At 38.9% G+C, this 16450-nt stretch overlaps 1 protein-coding gene across 3 annotated transcripts in view; it reads left to right on the top strand.

Moving 5' to 3' along the window:
* LOC100340665 (zinc finger protein 157) overlaps positions 1-11839 on the top strand; it is a 32856-nt gene extending 21017 nt beyond the window's left edge. For all 3 annotated transcript variants that reach the window (XM_017344794.3, XM_051855068.2, XM_051855067.2), the window contains exon 5: positions 1696-11839. In XM_017344794.3, the coding sequence (XP_017200283.2) occupies positions 1696-3521 (1826 nt within the window). In that variant the 3' untranslated portion in view covers positions 3522-11839. The remainder of the gene's footprint in view (positions 1-1695) is intronic.
* The last annotated feature ends 4611 nt before the right edge of the window (positions 11840-16450 follow it).

Genomic DNA, 16450 nt, shown 5'->3' with positions numbered 1-16450 from the left:
TTGGGAGCAGAGCCAGGATTGAAACCAGGCATTGCAAAATTGGATGTGGACATCCCATGTGATTACTAACCTTTGTGCCAAATACTTGCCCCCTGGTCTGTTATTTAAAGTATTAGTAGATTTCCTAGAAGGTGGTAAGACATGAGAAAAGGGTCAGGCATTGTGGTATAGTGGGTTGGGCTGCCGTGTGTGATGCTATCATCCCATGTCAGTTCAACTAAGTCCCTACTGCTATGCTGCTGATCCAGTTCCCTGCGAATGTGCCTGAGAAAGCAGCAAAGGAAGGCCCAAGTGCTGCCACCATGCAGGAGAATTGGATAGAGTTCTTGGCTGCTGGCTTTGATCTGGCCCAGCCTTTTGGGAAGTGAACCAGCAGGTGGATGATCTCCACCTCTCTCTCCTGGGCACTATCACTCTGCCTTTCAAATCAGTCAGTCAGTCAATCTCCATGTCTCCTGGGCACTATCACTCTGCCTTTCAAATCAGTCAATCTCCATTTCTCCTAGGCTCTGTCACTCTGCCTTTCAAATAAACAACAAACAAACAAATGCTTTTTAAAAAGAACATGAGAATAGGGATTCAGGAATGAACCTTGTGTACCACAGCATTACAAATCTTGTTGCCCAGTTAGGACCCGGCATAGGAGCTTAGAAAATGTTGGTCCTAGACTTGGGAGGTGAACCAGAGGATTCTGAGTTCAAAGGCCAAGTGAATCACCAGATGCATACTGAAGGATTCATGTTTGTTTGAGGATAGATTTTGAAGATAGCGTACTAAAAGTACAAAGAGATAAGAAATGTGTAGAAGACTCAGTTTTCTGTGACAGGCATGTGACAGCTGAAATGCCTAGAGAAGGTTAGTCACCAGAAGCAGAGAATTTGCAGGCTGGAGTATGTACGAGGAAGTGAATGGAGAATGTCAAGGCTGTTAAACTCAAAAGGAGCCAGAAAAAGAGTTTTCAGAGATGACGGTCTCAGACTGGGTTGCAGAACCAGATCCTTTAGACCGGCAGGGAGAGGTTGTGCCCAGGAGTGGTGGGCTGGAGCTGTTCTGTACCTCTTAAGATGCTGAGGAACAGAAGATGTCAGCTTTCTTTAGGAATGTGGTGTATGCTGTCTTAATGAAGTGTGGGGGAGAAGAGGTCACATGTTTGAAAAATCCCACAAATGGCTACAGTCGTTCCCTGGGGAATGGTGAGACATAGACAGCCCTAAGTACATCGCCTGTTCCTAAGCCGTGTTTCTGCTTAATTGACAGACATATGGCTCTCACCTGTACCTACAAGTTGATGTTCTATAAAAACCTTGCCATCTTCTAAGCTGAAAGAAGAGCAGAAGAAAAGCACAAAATACAGTTATTATGAGGCAAAAATGGAGAAAGAGAGTGGGAAAATGGCTGATGAAAAGTTCTCAGCATAATACTAGAGCTGGGCAGTAGTGTTTTCCAATTTGTTAAAAGGAAAAATAAAACAACAAAAACCATCCTGATTTCACATTGGGAAATCTACTAGTGTAATTTATTATATTGATTCACCAGGGAGAATTAACATGTACTGTCATAAATGAATGTCCTTTATTGATGTTTAAAGATTTTGTCATGACGGGAAGGAACTATTTTGCCTTTATACAAGTATTCCAGAAGAAACGTTTAGATGTGGTTGATGAATATTTTTTTTGTTTTTTTTTTTCATTTCAGTTCTCCAGAAAATGGACGACCTCATTGGAACAAGCCAGGAAATTCAAGACATGATTTTCTGGCAAGTTGTAATGACAAACAACACATCAACCAAGGAGAACACTTATTTAGGAGAAACATTTAATTTAAAATCCAACCATATGTCAAAACTGATAATGAAGGATGGAAATTATGCAGAAATGGGGCCTGAGGAGTATAGAATATGTCAGAACTCTCTTCTCCTTAGTGAGCCTGATGATCTGTGGGCTGGCGAGAAACCTGATGCCTCTGTTGATGAACCTGGGAAATCTCTCCGATTCTACGAGTATCCTAGTCGGCATCAGGCTTTGCCACAGAATTTTGAACACAGTGGACAAAGGAGCACCTTCAACAGCGAGGCAATGTTCTTTACACACAAATCAGACCTTACAGTACATCAGGTGACACATACAGGAGAACATCCCTGTGCGTGTAATGAGTGTGAAAAGTCTTTCAACTGTAAATCAAACTTCACCGTACGTCACAGCATTCACCCAGGGGGAAAGTCCTATTGGTGTAATGAATGTGGAAAAAGCTTTTGCCGGAAGTCGAACCTCCACCGACACCAGAGAACTCACACAGGGGAAAAAACCAATGAATGCAATATATGTGAAAAAAGTTTTTACCAGAAGTCAGACCTTATCATACATCAGAGAATTCACACAGGGGAAAAGCCCTATGAATGTAATGACTGTGGGAAAACCTTTTGCCGGAAGTCCAGCCTCAGGACACATCAAAGACTTCATACAGGTGAGAAATTATTTGAATGTGAAGAATGTGGAAAAACTTTCTTCTACAAGTCATCTCTCTCTCAGCATCAGAGAACTCTGTACGAATGTAAAAAGTGTGATAAAGCATTCTACCACTGGTCTCTATTCTGTAGGCATCAGCAGACTCACACAGGGGGGAAACCCTATAAATGTAATGAATGTGGAAAAACTTTCTGCAGGAAGGCAAACCTCAGCATGCACCAGCAGACTCACACTGGGGAAAAGCCGTATAAGTGCAACGAATGTGGAAAAACTTTCTTCAGGAAAACAAGCCTCAGCAGACATGAGCAAACTCACACAGGGGAGAAACCCTTTGAATGTAATGATTGTGGAAAAGCCTTTTATCTGAAGTCAAACCTCATCATACATCGCAGAAATCACACAGAAGGAAAAGCTTATCCATGTAATGAATGTGGGAAAGCCTTTTACCAGAAATCATACCTGATTATACACCAGAGAAGTCACACAGGGGAGAAACCTTATGGGTGTAATGAATGTGGGAAAGCCTTTTCCCGAAAGTCAGATCTCGTCAGGCATGAGAAAATTCAAACAGGGGGGAAATCCTATGAGTGTAATGAATGTTCTAAAACCTTTTGCCAGAAGTCAAATCTCAGGATACATCAAAGAATTCACACAGGTGAGAAAATATATGAATGTAAAGAATGTGGAAAAGCCTTTTGCAGGAAGTCACATCTCAACAAGCATCAGAATATTCACAGGAGTGGAACAGGCATTGTGGCACAAGAGGTTAAGCTGCCAGTTGGAATGCCTGCATCCCATATCAGAGATCTAGTTCAAGTCCCAGATAGTCCACTTTTAATCCAGCTTCCTACTAATGCACATGGAAATACAGCAGATGATGGCCCAATTAATTGGGTCCCTGCCACTCATGTGGAAGACCCAGATGCAGTTCCAGGCTCTTGGCTTCAACCTGATCCAGCTCTGGCTGTTGCAGGCATTTGGGGAGTAAATCAACAAATGGAAGATCTCTCTCTTTCTCTGTCTCTCCCTCTGTCTGTCCCTCTGCCTTTCAAATAAACATAACTTTTTAAAAATATATTCATGGAAGAAAAACCTTATGAATGTAATGAGTATTGAAAGATCTTTTCTCACAAGTCAAACCTCAACAGATGTTAGCTAAATCACAGAGGAGGCATGCTGAGTGTACTGAATGTGGATAAACTCTTATCAGAAGAGACACCTCAGCAGATACACAGGGAGTGACCTTGTATGCTGGAGACTGGCTGTGTGTTCCTCAGTGTCTGCTCTCTCCTCTCAGACATGCATCCTGCATTTTCAGCCTCCCCTAATTATGATTGAAACCATGTAAATGATCCCTGCTTACACAGATGAATTTTGGGAACCAATAACCATTCAGTCTGTAATATGCAGTTGTTTGAAATCTCATCTCCATAATTTACACAGTTATTTGGAATTGCTCAGTTTCGGCTGCACATCCTTTCTCCTACAATTTTACTTGTACACATCGGCTGTGTGAGCACAGATGTGCCACACGGCTCCAGCCCTGCATGATGAGTGTTTTGTTTAGTATAGAGAGTTGAGTCTCTAGTGGCCTTTTTGATCCTGGTTATCACAGACTTATTTGTAGATGAACCTGGAGCTGTTTGCACTGTAGGAGTCTGTTTATCAGACAGAGAGAAATTGTGAGCTGAGTGTTGTGGTGGCATAAAGTGCAGGCTGTCTTTATGTGACTGATTTTGTGCCATCATCTATTTTTAATTTTGTTTTCTTTTGTTTTACATTCTGTTGAAGTGAGTTACATGCTTTGTTAATTGACTTATGACTTGACTGCATTTATCTAACCCATGTGACCCTTTTTTTTTATTTCACTAAACTATTTGCAGGTATTTGCTTATAAATATGATAATGTCAAATGTTACAGTGGCTCTGTGTCCCTCTTAGTATATTTTTTTCTTTAATTTTCTCATTCTCTTTGAAACCTAAAATCTGTGTGAACTTCCATCCCACACTCCCAAATCCCTTTGTGGATTCAGATGAGACTTGCATTCAGCTTGGATTTTCAAAGATACACACTCAGAATCAGAGTTCACTCCAGTGGTGTAGCCATTGTGCCACATCCAGGCTTCCGATGCGAAGCTGGGTGCTTTGGCTGCAGCTAGCTGCTCCTGCCCTGGCCCATCCTGAGGAAATTCCTGCAAGTCACCCTTGCCCTCTTCACTGCTACCCACTGGATGTAGCTCCTTTGTCCTGGTCATGCCCCCTTGGCATCTTTTACATGCTAGTCATTACTATGAATATTAGGAAAATTAGAGAATTAAGGGGAAATAAATGGTAATGTGTTTCATATAAAATTAACAGCCAGAATAGCTGTGCTTATTCCAGATAGTTAAGCTTAAGGCAAAATCAAAATCTGTGCTGATAATCTAATTGTCCATGCTCTCACAAATGTGCTCTAGCATATTTAAAGTTTTAGCCAACTTGAAGGAGTAGAGAAATCTGTGATTGTAGTGGGAGAAAATCATCCCTCTATTGGGTTCAGAAAGGCAGATATGGTAGAAAATGTAAGAAATTTATTGCAAAAGTAGTAAATAGACATGGACATGACCCCATTATTAGCTTAGTAGCATTGAAAGCAGAATGCTTCACATAGTGACTTTCTTTTCCACTGAAGTAGAAAAGCATCATCCAAGAGTACAGTAAGCATCCCATAGTGCAGAAGGCAAATTCTGGGCTGTAGCAACACACAGGATCTCCCCAGTGCCCTGGCTCTGAGTCCCCAAAGAAAGACTGCAGGGCTCATCCAGGGTGTGGCTCCCTCAGAACCTATTCCAGCAAGAAGCCCCCTGATTATGGTCACTCCTTAACCACCCCCAGAGGCTCCTGTAGTCAGAAGACCCAGGACCCATTGGGGAACAGAAATAGGAGGGAGTAGGTATACATTTTTGTGTGTTTGGGGCCAGGCTCACTAGCAAGGACACCAGGGCACAGTTCCTTCCAGGACCTCAGTAGGTCTAGAAATGTCAGAAACCAGGAGCATAGAAGGAATGGTTGGGGATGATGTGACCCTTTGTGCAGCACCTTAATATGTGGGGAGGGCATCACTGAAGCCTTACACGTTGTGTACAGATTGTGAGCCTTTGTTTTGTCCTGATGGAGGAAGACTGGTCATGTGGCCAGCTCATTGTGTGTAGACTGCCGGTGTGAATATGTAAGAGCTCACTTGTTTGATATTTCTGTGAGTTGCTTATGGTACTGGGCTGGGGTCATGGGTTCTTTGCCACCTCACCTTGGCCGGGACATCTGCAGCTTCTATCTAAAACTCTCCTAGTGCCTTTGAGTCTCTGGACAAGGGTTGGAGGTGAATGTGCTGATGCTGATGTTGTATTCAGGATAATGAGTTTTTTGCCACTGACTTAGGTCTCAAATGTCCACAAGATCTGAACAATGTCAGTGTCCACTTGAAAGCAAGGCATAATGTACACCTTTCAAGATGCAGCAGGCCTAGAAGGAAGCAATTGGATCAGAGCGTGTGGATGGTGAAGGTTGGCAAGACTTTCCTGGGCTCTGCAACATTGGCCTGTGCTGCAGGTGCAGTGTCCCTATCCTGGTGTCATGGTTTAGTCCAGTGAGAGGATAGGAGAGACTAAAGTAGAATGAAGTCCAAGAGAGATCCCAAAGGGAGTGGCTGGGTGTAAAATATGGTCTTGACGGATGGGGATCACTTTCCACTTAACCACCGCTCCACCTCCAGGTCTCATACCAGTAGGAAGGAAAGACAACACCCTCATTTCTACTGCATTTTACTCCAGTCTTTCTGAATTTTCAAATAGATGTTTGGTTAGAGAAAGCCCCAGTAAAGTTCCCTGGGGTCAAAGAGCTCAGGTATCCCAGGACAGTAGCAGGCAATTATTGAGCCCTTGTTGCATATGATGATGATATTGCATGTTCAGAGTGTGCATCTGGGTCAGAGGAGAAAAGGTTCCCAGTCAGATTGGATGAAGGAACAGATGGGAATGATAGCATTCGGTATCCCTGATACCAGTAAATGCCTCATTCTGCTTAGAGCAAGTGATCCCATTTTTCAGATTAAGAAATTGAGTTAAAAGTAACTTGCCCAAAGTCACCTAGCTGGAAAGGATCAGAGTCAATAGGACAACGTGACAGTATATTGCAGAGAATATAAAATATAGCATTTGGATTTCCTTTGGCTTACCTATATAACTGGTTCTAAATTTTAGGCCCTCCTGGTGAACCTGGTGAACTTGCACCAATGGTAAGCGTTAAGAAAGCATGTGGGCCCAGTTATATATGGTCCATCATGATAATTATGTGGGCCCGGTTATATATGGTCCATCACTATAATTATGTGGGCCCGGTTATATATGATCCATTATTATAATTTATTTTCCTTGCTTCACCATAATGTAGTAAGAATGGCACTGCAATTTGGGGACTGTGTACTATGGATTGTGCTTAAGCAATATATTCCTTTCAGTGGAGTATTTAGATTCAAAGACTTTGAATATGGTTAGCAAATAGTACTCAGATAACTGTAGTTGGGCAATTGAATTCTTTTTTTCTGTTGAACACATGAGGGATGCAAAATATTCAAACATAATAAAACTCTTCTTTGATGTTTTTCATTTATTTCAATAATTTTATACTATAACACTGGCAGGTAGAGGAAAATTTTTCTTTTTTTTAAAAATTTTGTTATTAGGGTCCGATTGGTCACGTGGACGTGAAGGACCTTCTCAAAAACTGGTGAAGCTGCTTTTCCTCATTTTGATTTGAAGTTTAAAAGGAGCCAGATTGTAAAACAAGAATATTCATTAATTCCCACCCTTGTAGCTCCCACTATATTTATTTAATTTTTATTTAATTTTTATTTATTTTTTGCTCCCACTAAATTTAGTCTAAACCAGAGAACTCAGAATGGAATTTTATAAAAACCTAAAAGGGCTCTTTGATAGTACATTACTAGGTAATATCTCTCTTCTGTGTTCTCCGGGCTTCTGATTAAAATTTCTCCATGAGAGTCTTGAATACCAACAACATTTGCTGACAGACTATTGAAATGATCTGAAAGAAGAAAATACATTATTCTGATTGCAATACATCGTTATGAAGTCTTCATTAAATGGAATTTATTTTTAAGAGTTAATTTAATTTTTGTATCTGTGGCACCATTACCACAATTTACAGAGAAATATACCTGATGTAATGAAAAGAAAACATAAAACTGCACATAAATACCTCAGGAATGTACATCTAATTGGCACTACATTGCATCACCCATTTGCTGCATTTTTTGCAAACTGGCTATGATAGTCCTGAACAAGAAAGGTTTCCTTTTTGAGCTGTAGTAACTTTTCTTACTATGGATTATTGTTCCCTCCTGTGGCAGGTTTTTACAGTTCCTGTTATGCATTTGGGATGACTTTCTCAAAGTAACTGCAGCTTTCCTGGCAACTCCTTGCACTCCTGCTAAGAACTGCAGCGCTTTTCTTCTGTTTTTAGAGCTTTCTGCTACCATATCTATCACTTTGGGACTTTCAGATCCATAACCACCACCATCATGAGTGCCTGAGCTGCTTCCACCAAAACTGCCCCTTCTATGGGTCTATAATTTGATTGCTGTTGTCCACTATAATTTCCAAAATCATTGTGATTTTCACCACCACTGCAGTTAGGATTCCAACATATCCTCCTAAATTATAACTGCCATATTCTCTTCCTCCACCATATCTACCACTTAGGGTTCCATACCTTGGTCCACCACTATCCTAGCTTCCTCTGTTACTGTAGCCGGGACTACCAACATCACTTCCTCCAGTAACTTCTGTTGCCACTACATCCATTACCACAGCACCATCTTCCACCAAAGTTTCTACCGAGGCCAGAGTTACCTCCACCACCTCCAAAGTTTCCTCTATGACCCATTAAATTGCCAGATCGACATGCATGTCCTCTTTGTTACCCAGCAGCAGGCTGAATCTCTTTAGAAAGGGTCTTTTTCACTTCACAACTATGCCCGTTAGTAGTGTTCTATTTCTGAACAGCAATTCTATCAACTGGATCATGATCACCAAGTTAAAAAAGCAAACCCTTTTTTCTATTCTGCCTGTATTTCATAACTTCTATGGTTTCAATCTTGCCATTCTAATTAAAGTAGCGTTTCAAATTATATTTTTCTGTATCTTCTTTAATACAGCCTACAAAAATTTTCTTTCTTGTTAGATGGCACAGTCTTCACCAATCCTCTCTAGAAACAACTCTCTGGTTCCATTACATGCCCATCAGCCTAGTGTGGTTGAGCACACATTGTTGCATCCACCTCTTCACAACAGTAATTCAGAAAACCAAAGTCCCTGGAATATTTTGTTTGGGGAGCTCTCATTACTACACAGTCCGGGTGTGTCCATTTCTCAAAATGGTCTCAAACCAGCATCTGTAGTTTCTAAGCTCAGAACACCAGAACAGTTTCTTCAGCTGTTCCTTTGGAACATGGTTCTTCCAGTTTGGGTTTAATATGGGATCTAGAGCTACATGGAATTTAAAAATATGTTAGCATAGTGCCTACAGGGCTCCCCTGAGTAAGTAACTTCCTCAATTGGATTTTTACTTAAAGATGAGACAACTTCAGATTTTAATATTTATAATGTGAACATTGACATATATAACAACAGATTTGTTTTCTAGGTTCTTAGTAGTACCAGAGTTTATGATAAAAAAAATGGTTATACTATTACTCTCCATGTGACCTTAAACCATGTAAATATATTATTTTTTCTTTGTAGGTCATGCTAGTTTTAAAGCACATTATGCTGAAACATATATTAAAATGTCTCATAGGTTTTTTATTATAACAAAGAAATGGCAAGTAGAATTTTCAGAGGCAGTGCTTTACTTCAGTGCCATGTGGTCATACAGAATCTCATGGCATATATGTGTAATTAGGTGCATGGGTTTCTCTGTGTTTATATAATGGTGCCCAAGATAAGATCAGAATAATTTTTATCTGTCTCTTCTAGATACCTTAATGAAAGTTACGCAAACTGACTTGTGGTATGGATTGCAATCAGAAATAGAACCTAGTTTTTTTAAAATTCAGTGTTTTGGACATAAACTGTCAAAGAAGGTTTGCTTGTAATTTATTTGTCATCTAGTCTCATAGAAGAATGTTTTAATGTCTCTCCAGCTTCCCACTCTTTGTTTTTTCTTTCTCTGTAAAGGATGAACATGGTAGAAACAGAGATATTGGTGCAGGGGAATTTGTAGGATCCCATGCACATTTGTATTTATCAATGTAAGACATAAAGACAAACTTCTAAAAAGAAAGAACAATAAAATTAACTTGAAATTCATTGTATGCATATGTATTCAGCACTAAGTGCAAACAACCAAGCAACCGGTCCTTCTGTTAAAAAGGAAAGTGCCAGAAGACGTTTTGCCAGTGTAAGAGCTAATTCCAATTACCTGTTTCGTTGTTAACACCATGAGTAACCCTACTGGAGCCAGAGAATTATATTAGAACCCAAATTGGATGCTCTCCAAACTGGGTATTAAATTTTCAGAAATAAAGAAATTTGTTTTCAGAAAATAGTCACTAGCTTGACCTCTACCATTCACATCTCAGTCTTATATTAAAAATATTTTTAGATACTTTTATTCTATATTATCTTCAATGATTGAAACATTTTTTATCAGCTAAGGCAATAAATTATGGATAGGATTCCAATTATGCCTATTTGCTCCCCAAATCCTATTGTTGGCTGACATTCCTGATTAATATTCTGGGCCCTGAAATCTGAAAGCACAGTGCACTAATTGGCAGCCCTCGTAACATGGTCCCCCCCCCCCCCCCCGCATTGGCTCACCAAAAGGAACAGGTCTCTGGCACCTGACTCCACCAGAATTCATGACTTAGGCCACTTGAACATTCTCTGTGTTCATCAATCTGTTGTTATTCATATTACTGTCCTAGGTAATCCCTGGGGTGTGCTACATAAGCACTGGGGGAAAATTGGATAGTAACACAGTGATATCTTAAAATTTTGAAAATGTCACCAAATCAGTACCTGGCATTAATCTGTGTTTAGTCTTGTTTGCATCTCTAGCAGTATGCTTGCTTTGCTAATTATGATCATTCAGATATAATTTGACAGCTATACTGCTTTTTTTCATTTAGCATGCAATTCAGACTGATACTTTCTGGAAAAAAGATCTATATTAAGTAATTCCTATACTTATTAATGACTCTAAAACCCCTTATCTATTTTTCACTAGGGAGCTAAAGACTTTCCTGGGGCTCTGGGTCTTCAAGACCTGAAGGGTCATTGAGTAAGTTTAATCCATCATACTCCTTTCAGGTTATGTGGTTTGCTGAGTAAGGTATGGGAAAGCGTTACCTTAAAAATCTTTACTATTGTATTTGTTAGAGATCTTTAACCTGCTGTGGCTACAGTATTCATCTGTGACTACCGAAATTACAGATGCTTTTATACCATTTCTTGGAATTTCATTTTATTCTATAAAGCAATCTATTTTTAGTTATTGCTGTGTACAAGATATTGTGCTACAAAATAGGGCAAGTGTTCAATGAGGAAAATCTCTGCAGCTTCAGGCTAATAGGTGACACAGTTAAGAAAGTAGGCAATTGCTGCGTAATGGAGTAAGTGACATGACAGGAGTAAGGAAGTGCATTAGGTCCCAGAAGAGGCCCAGTCAACCCAAACTTCGAAGCAATAAAATGCTTCTTTTATAACAGGATAATATGTAACCATTCTATACTGTGTGCATATATAGTCTGTTTATCATCTATTTATCCATCTATCATTTGAAAGCAAAGCTGATAATCGGTACATATTGAGTGGCCTTTGTTTGCAGTGGTTGAGCTTTTGTTTAGGATATTTGCTGCTGTACTAGTTCTTAAATACATTTTCAGTGATATTTGTGCAGTGCTGGTTGCAGGACCCTAGGATTATCAAAATCATGGATACACAAGTCCAAATAAAATGGCATATTGTTTGCATGCAATCTGTACACATCTTCCTGTATCCTTTAAATCATCTCTAAATTAATCATAATATCTAATGTAATGCAATTTCTATGTAAATAGTTGTTGCAATGTATTTTTAGGCAATAATGACAAGATTAAAAAGTCTGTACAGAAGCATCTGCTATGTGTTCAGTACAGATGAAACCATTTAGGCCTAACTACATATTACCCATCAGCATCAATGGAATTTTATTTTTTGAATATTCTCCCTCTGTGCTTCTTGGGATTTGTGGATGGGGAGGACCAACTGTATTTTGAATATCAATCCTGGACTTAATTCATATTTTATAACTAAATAAACTCTATAAATGTATGTGTGTTCTGTACTATTTTATTGGCAACTATTATAGATTAAATGTCTATAAAGTCAAAAATGTTTTAAGAGTCATACTATTATAAGTTGAGAATGTTATTTTAAGGTAAAAAACCACTAGTTTCTTTCAAAATGTTTAAAAATTTGGAAATACTTTGAGTAACAGTTTTACACTTGAGATCAGTTTTCATAAAGCGCTTCCAGTTAGCTTATTTTTCCCCATCTTTTGAGAATTGAAATAAACAATATACAGATATCAATTCCTCATTTTCCTGGGATACAAAGGTACTGAAAACTCTAAAGGTAAAGTTAGAGCAGACGGTTCCAAGGTAGTTCTACAATACCTCAGTGTAACCTCTCTGTATCATTTTAGTTCAGTTTTATGTACCCAAAGCTTTTAGAGGAAAAGGGAATATAAATACATGCCTTGGCTAATAAAGTTTCTCCTATTATTTACTACACTTTGATTCTATTTCTTCCCTATTTTTATTTTTAGACAGAGAAAACATAATAGAAGCATAGAGGAACTAAAGTGATAAGGTTCATGAGACACTTGTGGAAAAGTATTAGGTTTTAAAATTCTTATTTCTAAGTCTTCTATGGATTATCGTAAGGGTATATAATTCAGGCAATTTTTTGGGGGGAACTAGGATGTATCTTTTGGTTTTTCTTTATATAACTTTACAAACTAGGATTTCTTAACCATATTAATACAATACAATTATATCCATGTATACAATAATATATTAATACATCAGGTTTCATACAAACTTTTTAGTGGTTATCTGCTTTATTGACTTGTATAAAATGTGCTGAAGACTGAAAAGAAGGTATTCATATCTTTTCCAATTCCATTGCATGGGTTTTAACTCACTGTTTTGCCACTGGACCGTGGCAAGCAGACAGATAGATAGTAAGACTGCTATTCTAAGACTCTGGGAAAGAAAGACCTGCTTTTTTTTTTTTCTAAAGAATATTTGTTATTTTTTTATTTCATTTCTTTGGAAAGGTATAGAGTCACAGAGACCTTCATTTCTTGGTTCATCCCCTAAATGTCTTTTACATCCAGAGCTGGGACAGGTCAAAATCAGAAGCCCAGAACTCAATCTGGGTCTTCCATTTGGTGGCAGGGACCAAGTAGTTGGGTCATCACCTGCTACCTCCCAGGAGGTGAATTTTCAGGAAGCTGGATTGGAAATAGAGGGGCCAGGAAATGAACCAGGCACTCCAATGTGGAATACAGGATTCCAAAGTGGTGACTTCACTACTACACCAACCCCCCTGCCCCAGACCTAAGTTTTAATGCTATCCCATTCAGCTCAAATTCCTTAGAGTGAGGGCAGGATCATATTTATGCTCTAGGGTGGCTGTTAGCAGACTAGCATAAATTAATGGATGTAAAAACTCAGCACAGGGATCGGCATTGTGATGTAATGGGTTAAGCCACCGCCTGAGACACCAGCATCCCATAGGGGTGCTGGTTCATGTCCTGGCTGCTCCACTTGTGATCCAGTTCTCTGCTAATGTACCTGGGAAAGCAGCGGAAGACGAGCCAAACACTTGGACAACCCCTGCACCCACGTGGGAGACCCAGAAGAAGCTCCTGGCTCCTGGCCTTGGCCTGGCGTAGCCCCAGCCATTGTGGCCATTTGAGGAGTGAATTAGCAAATGGAAGATCCTAGAGTGTGTGTGTGTGTCCCTCTCTCTGAAATTCTGCCTTTCAATTAAATAAATCGTTTTTAAGAAATTTAGTGTAGGGACTGACACTAAGTTCTCTATCCAGGTTAGAAATTCGAGTTTGAAATGTAACCAGAAGTGACTTATAGTAATAGGCACATTCTTAGGAAATAAAGCCTAAAATTGAAAGCTCAACACCATTGCAGAGCAGGCAATTTTACTTTAAAAAGTTTTACTTGAGATATATCAGAAATAATGTAATTACTTTTTTGTGGCTCATTTTTTATTTTGTTTTTAATTTTTTTTAAAAAAACTTATTTGACAGAGTTAGGGAGAGAGAGAGACAGAGAGAAAGGTCTTCCTTCCATTGGTTCACCCCCAAAATGGCCTCTCTGGCCGGAGCTACGCCCATCTGAAGCCAGGAGCCAGGTGCTTCTCCTGGTCTCCCATGTGGGTGCAGGGCCCAGGGACCTGGGCCATCCTCCACTGCCCTCTCGGGCTACAGCAGAGAGCTGGACTGGAAGAGGGGTAACTGGGACTAGAACCCGGTGCCCATATGGGATGCTGGCATTGCAGGTGGAGGATTAACCAAGTGAGCCACGGCGCTGGCCTTGTGGCTAATTATTACGGTTAAATGTGATAGTTTTTGTCATCTTGTTTAAATACTCAATTTTATTTAAACATTCCTTTATTTTTAAATGAAATTAATTTCACATTTTTTTATTTGAAAGGAGAGAAAGAAATGGGAGGGGAGTCCATCTATTGGTTCACTCTTCCAAATGCCTACAAAAGTCATGGCTGACCAAGCTAAAGCTAGTAGCCTGGAATTCAATCTAGGACTTTTACATGAGTGTCAGGGACTGAATTTCTTGAGCTGTCACCTGCTGACTCATTGTGAATATTAGCAGGAAGCTGGAATTGGAAGAAGTATCAGGATTCAACCCAGCCTATTTGATATAGGACTCAAGTATCACTAAGTGGAGTTTTAACCACTATGCCAAATCCTCATCCTTATTTAAACATTTCTCTTTTTTTAAACTTATTTAAGGTTTACAAATTTTATGTATACAGATTTAGAAACATAGTGATTCTTCCCACCCTACCCATGCTGCCACCCTGCCTCCCCCTTCCTCTCCTATTTGCTCTCTTAATTTTTACAATGATCTAATTTCAGTTTACTTTAAACTCATAAAACTAACCTTATTATACTTAGTAATGAGTTCAACAAATAGGAAGAAGAAAAAAAATATTGTTCCTCAGCATAGAGACAAGGACTGCAAATAATCATTGAATTCAAAATGTAAATATACATTACATTTTTTTGTACTCTGTTACCAGAGATCAGGGAAAATATGTGGTATTTGTATTTTGGGGGCTGGCTTATTTCACTAAGTATAATGGTTTTCAGTTGCATCCATGTTGTTTTAAAAGGCAGGATTTTATTTTTTATGGTTGAGTAGTAATACATAGTGTACATATAGCATGGTGTCTTTATCCAGTCGTAAGTAGATGCACATTTGGGATGAATCCATATCTTACCTATTGTGCATTGAGCTGCAGTGAACATGGGGTACAGATAACTCTTTCATAGGCTGATTTCATTTTGTTTGGGTAAGTTCCCAGGAGTGGAATTCCTGGGTCATAAGGTGTATCTATTTTCTGAGGTATCTCCATACTGTCTTTCACAATGGCTGTACTAGTTTACATTCTCACCAATAGTGCATGAGGGTGCCTTTTTCCTCACATCCTTGCCAGCATTATTTTTGTTGATTTCCGCTTGAGAGCCATTCTAACTGGGATGAGGTGAAACCTCACTGTGGTTTTGATTTGCATTTCCCTGATGGTTAGTGACTTTTTAAAGTGTCTGTTGGCCATTGGAGTTTCTCTTTTGAAAAAAATGCATGTTAAAGTCCTTTGCCCATTTCTTAACTGGACTGTTTGTTTTGTAGTTGTTGAATTTATAGAGCTCTTTATAGATTCTGGATATTGATAAGTTTCACATTTTTCAAATATTTTCTCCCATTCTGTTGATTGTCTCTTCACATTGCTTCATGTTTGTTTCTTTTGCGGTGTAGAAGCTCTTCAACTTGGTGTAATCTCATTTGTCTATTTTGGCTTTAATTGCTTGTGCTTCTGGGATCTTTCCAAAGAAGTCTTTGTCTATGCCATTATCTTGCAGAGTTTCCTTAATGTTCTCTAATAATTTGATGGTATCAGGTCTAAGATTAAGATCCTTAATCCATTTTGAGTAGATTTTTGTGTAAGGTGTAAGGTAGGGGTCTTGTTTCACACTTCTGCAAGCAGAAATCCTGTTTTCCCAGCACCATTTGTTCAAGAGACTGAATTTTCTCCAGAAATTTATTTTAGCTCCTTTGTCAAAGATTAGTTGATTGTAGACGTGTGGATTGATTTCTGAAGATTCTATTCTTTTCCATTGTTCTACATATCTTTTTTTATGCCCAGTACCAGGCTGTTTTTATTATAACTATCCCATGGTATGTCTTAAAATCTGTTATTGTGATGCCTCAATTCTTTATTTTTGATGTGTAAGATTCCTTCAGCTATTTGGGGCCTCTTGTGTTTCCATATGAATTTTAGCATCATTTTTCTCTAGATTTGATAAGAATTTCACTGATATTTTGATTGAGATTGTATTGAACCTGTAAATTGCTTTCAGTAGTGTGGACATTTTGATGATATTATTTCTTCCAATCCATGAACATGGAAGATTTTTCCATTTTTGTGTTTTCTTCTATTTCTTTCTATGATGTTTCGTAATTTTCATCATAGAGACCTTTAACCTCCTTGGTTAATTGTATTCCAAGGTATTTAATTTATTTTCTGTAGCTATTGTGAATGGGATTAATACTAGAAATTCTTTCTTATTCATAGGGCATTGTCTGTGTATACAGTAGACTTGATTTTTGTTTATTA

This window comes from Oryctolagus cuniculus, chromosome 5, assembly GCF_964237555.1.
Source record: "Oryctolagus cuniculus chromosome 5, mOryCun1.1, whole genome shotgun sequence".
Taxonomy (NCBI): Eukaryota; Metazoa; Chordata; class Mammalia; order Lagomorpha; family Leporidae; genus Oryctolagus; species Oryctolagus cuniculus.
Note: the sequence above shows the minus strand (reverse complement) of the source record. Positions and strands in the feature narration are given on the sequence as shown.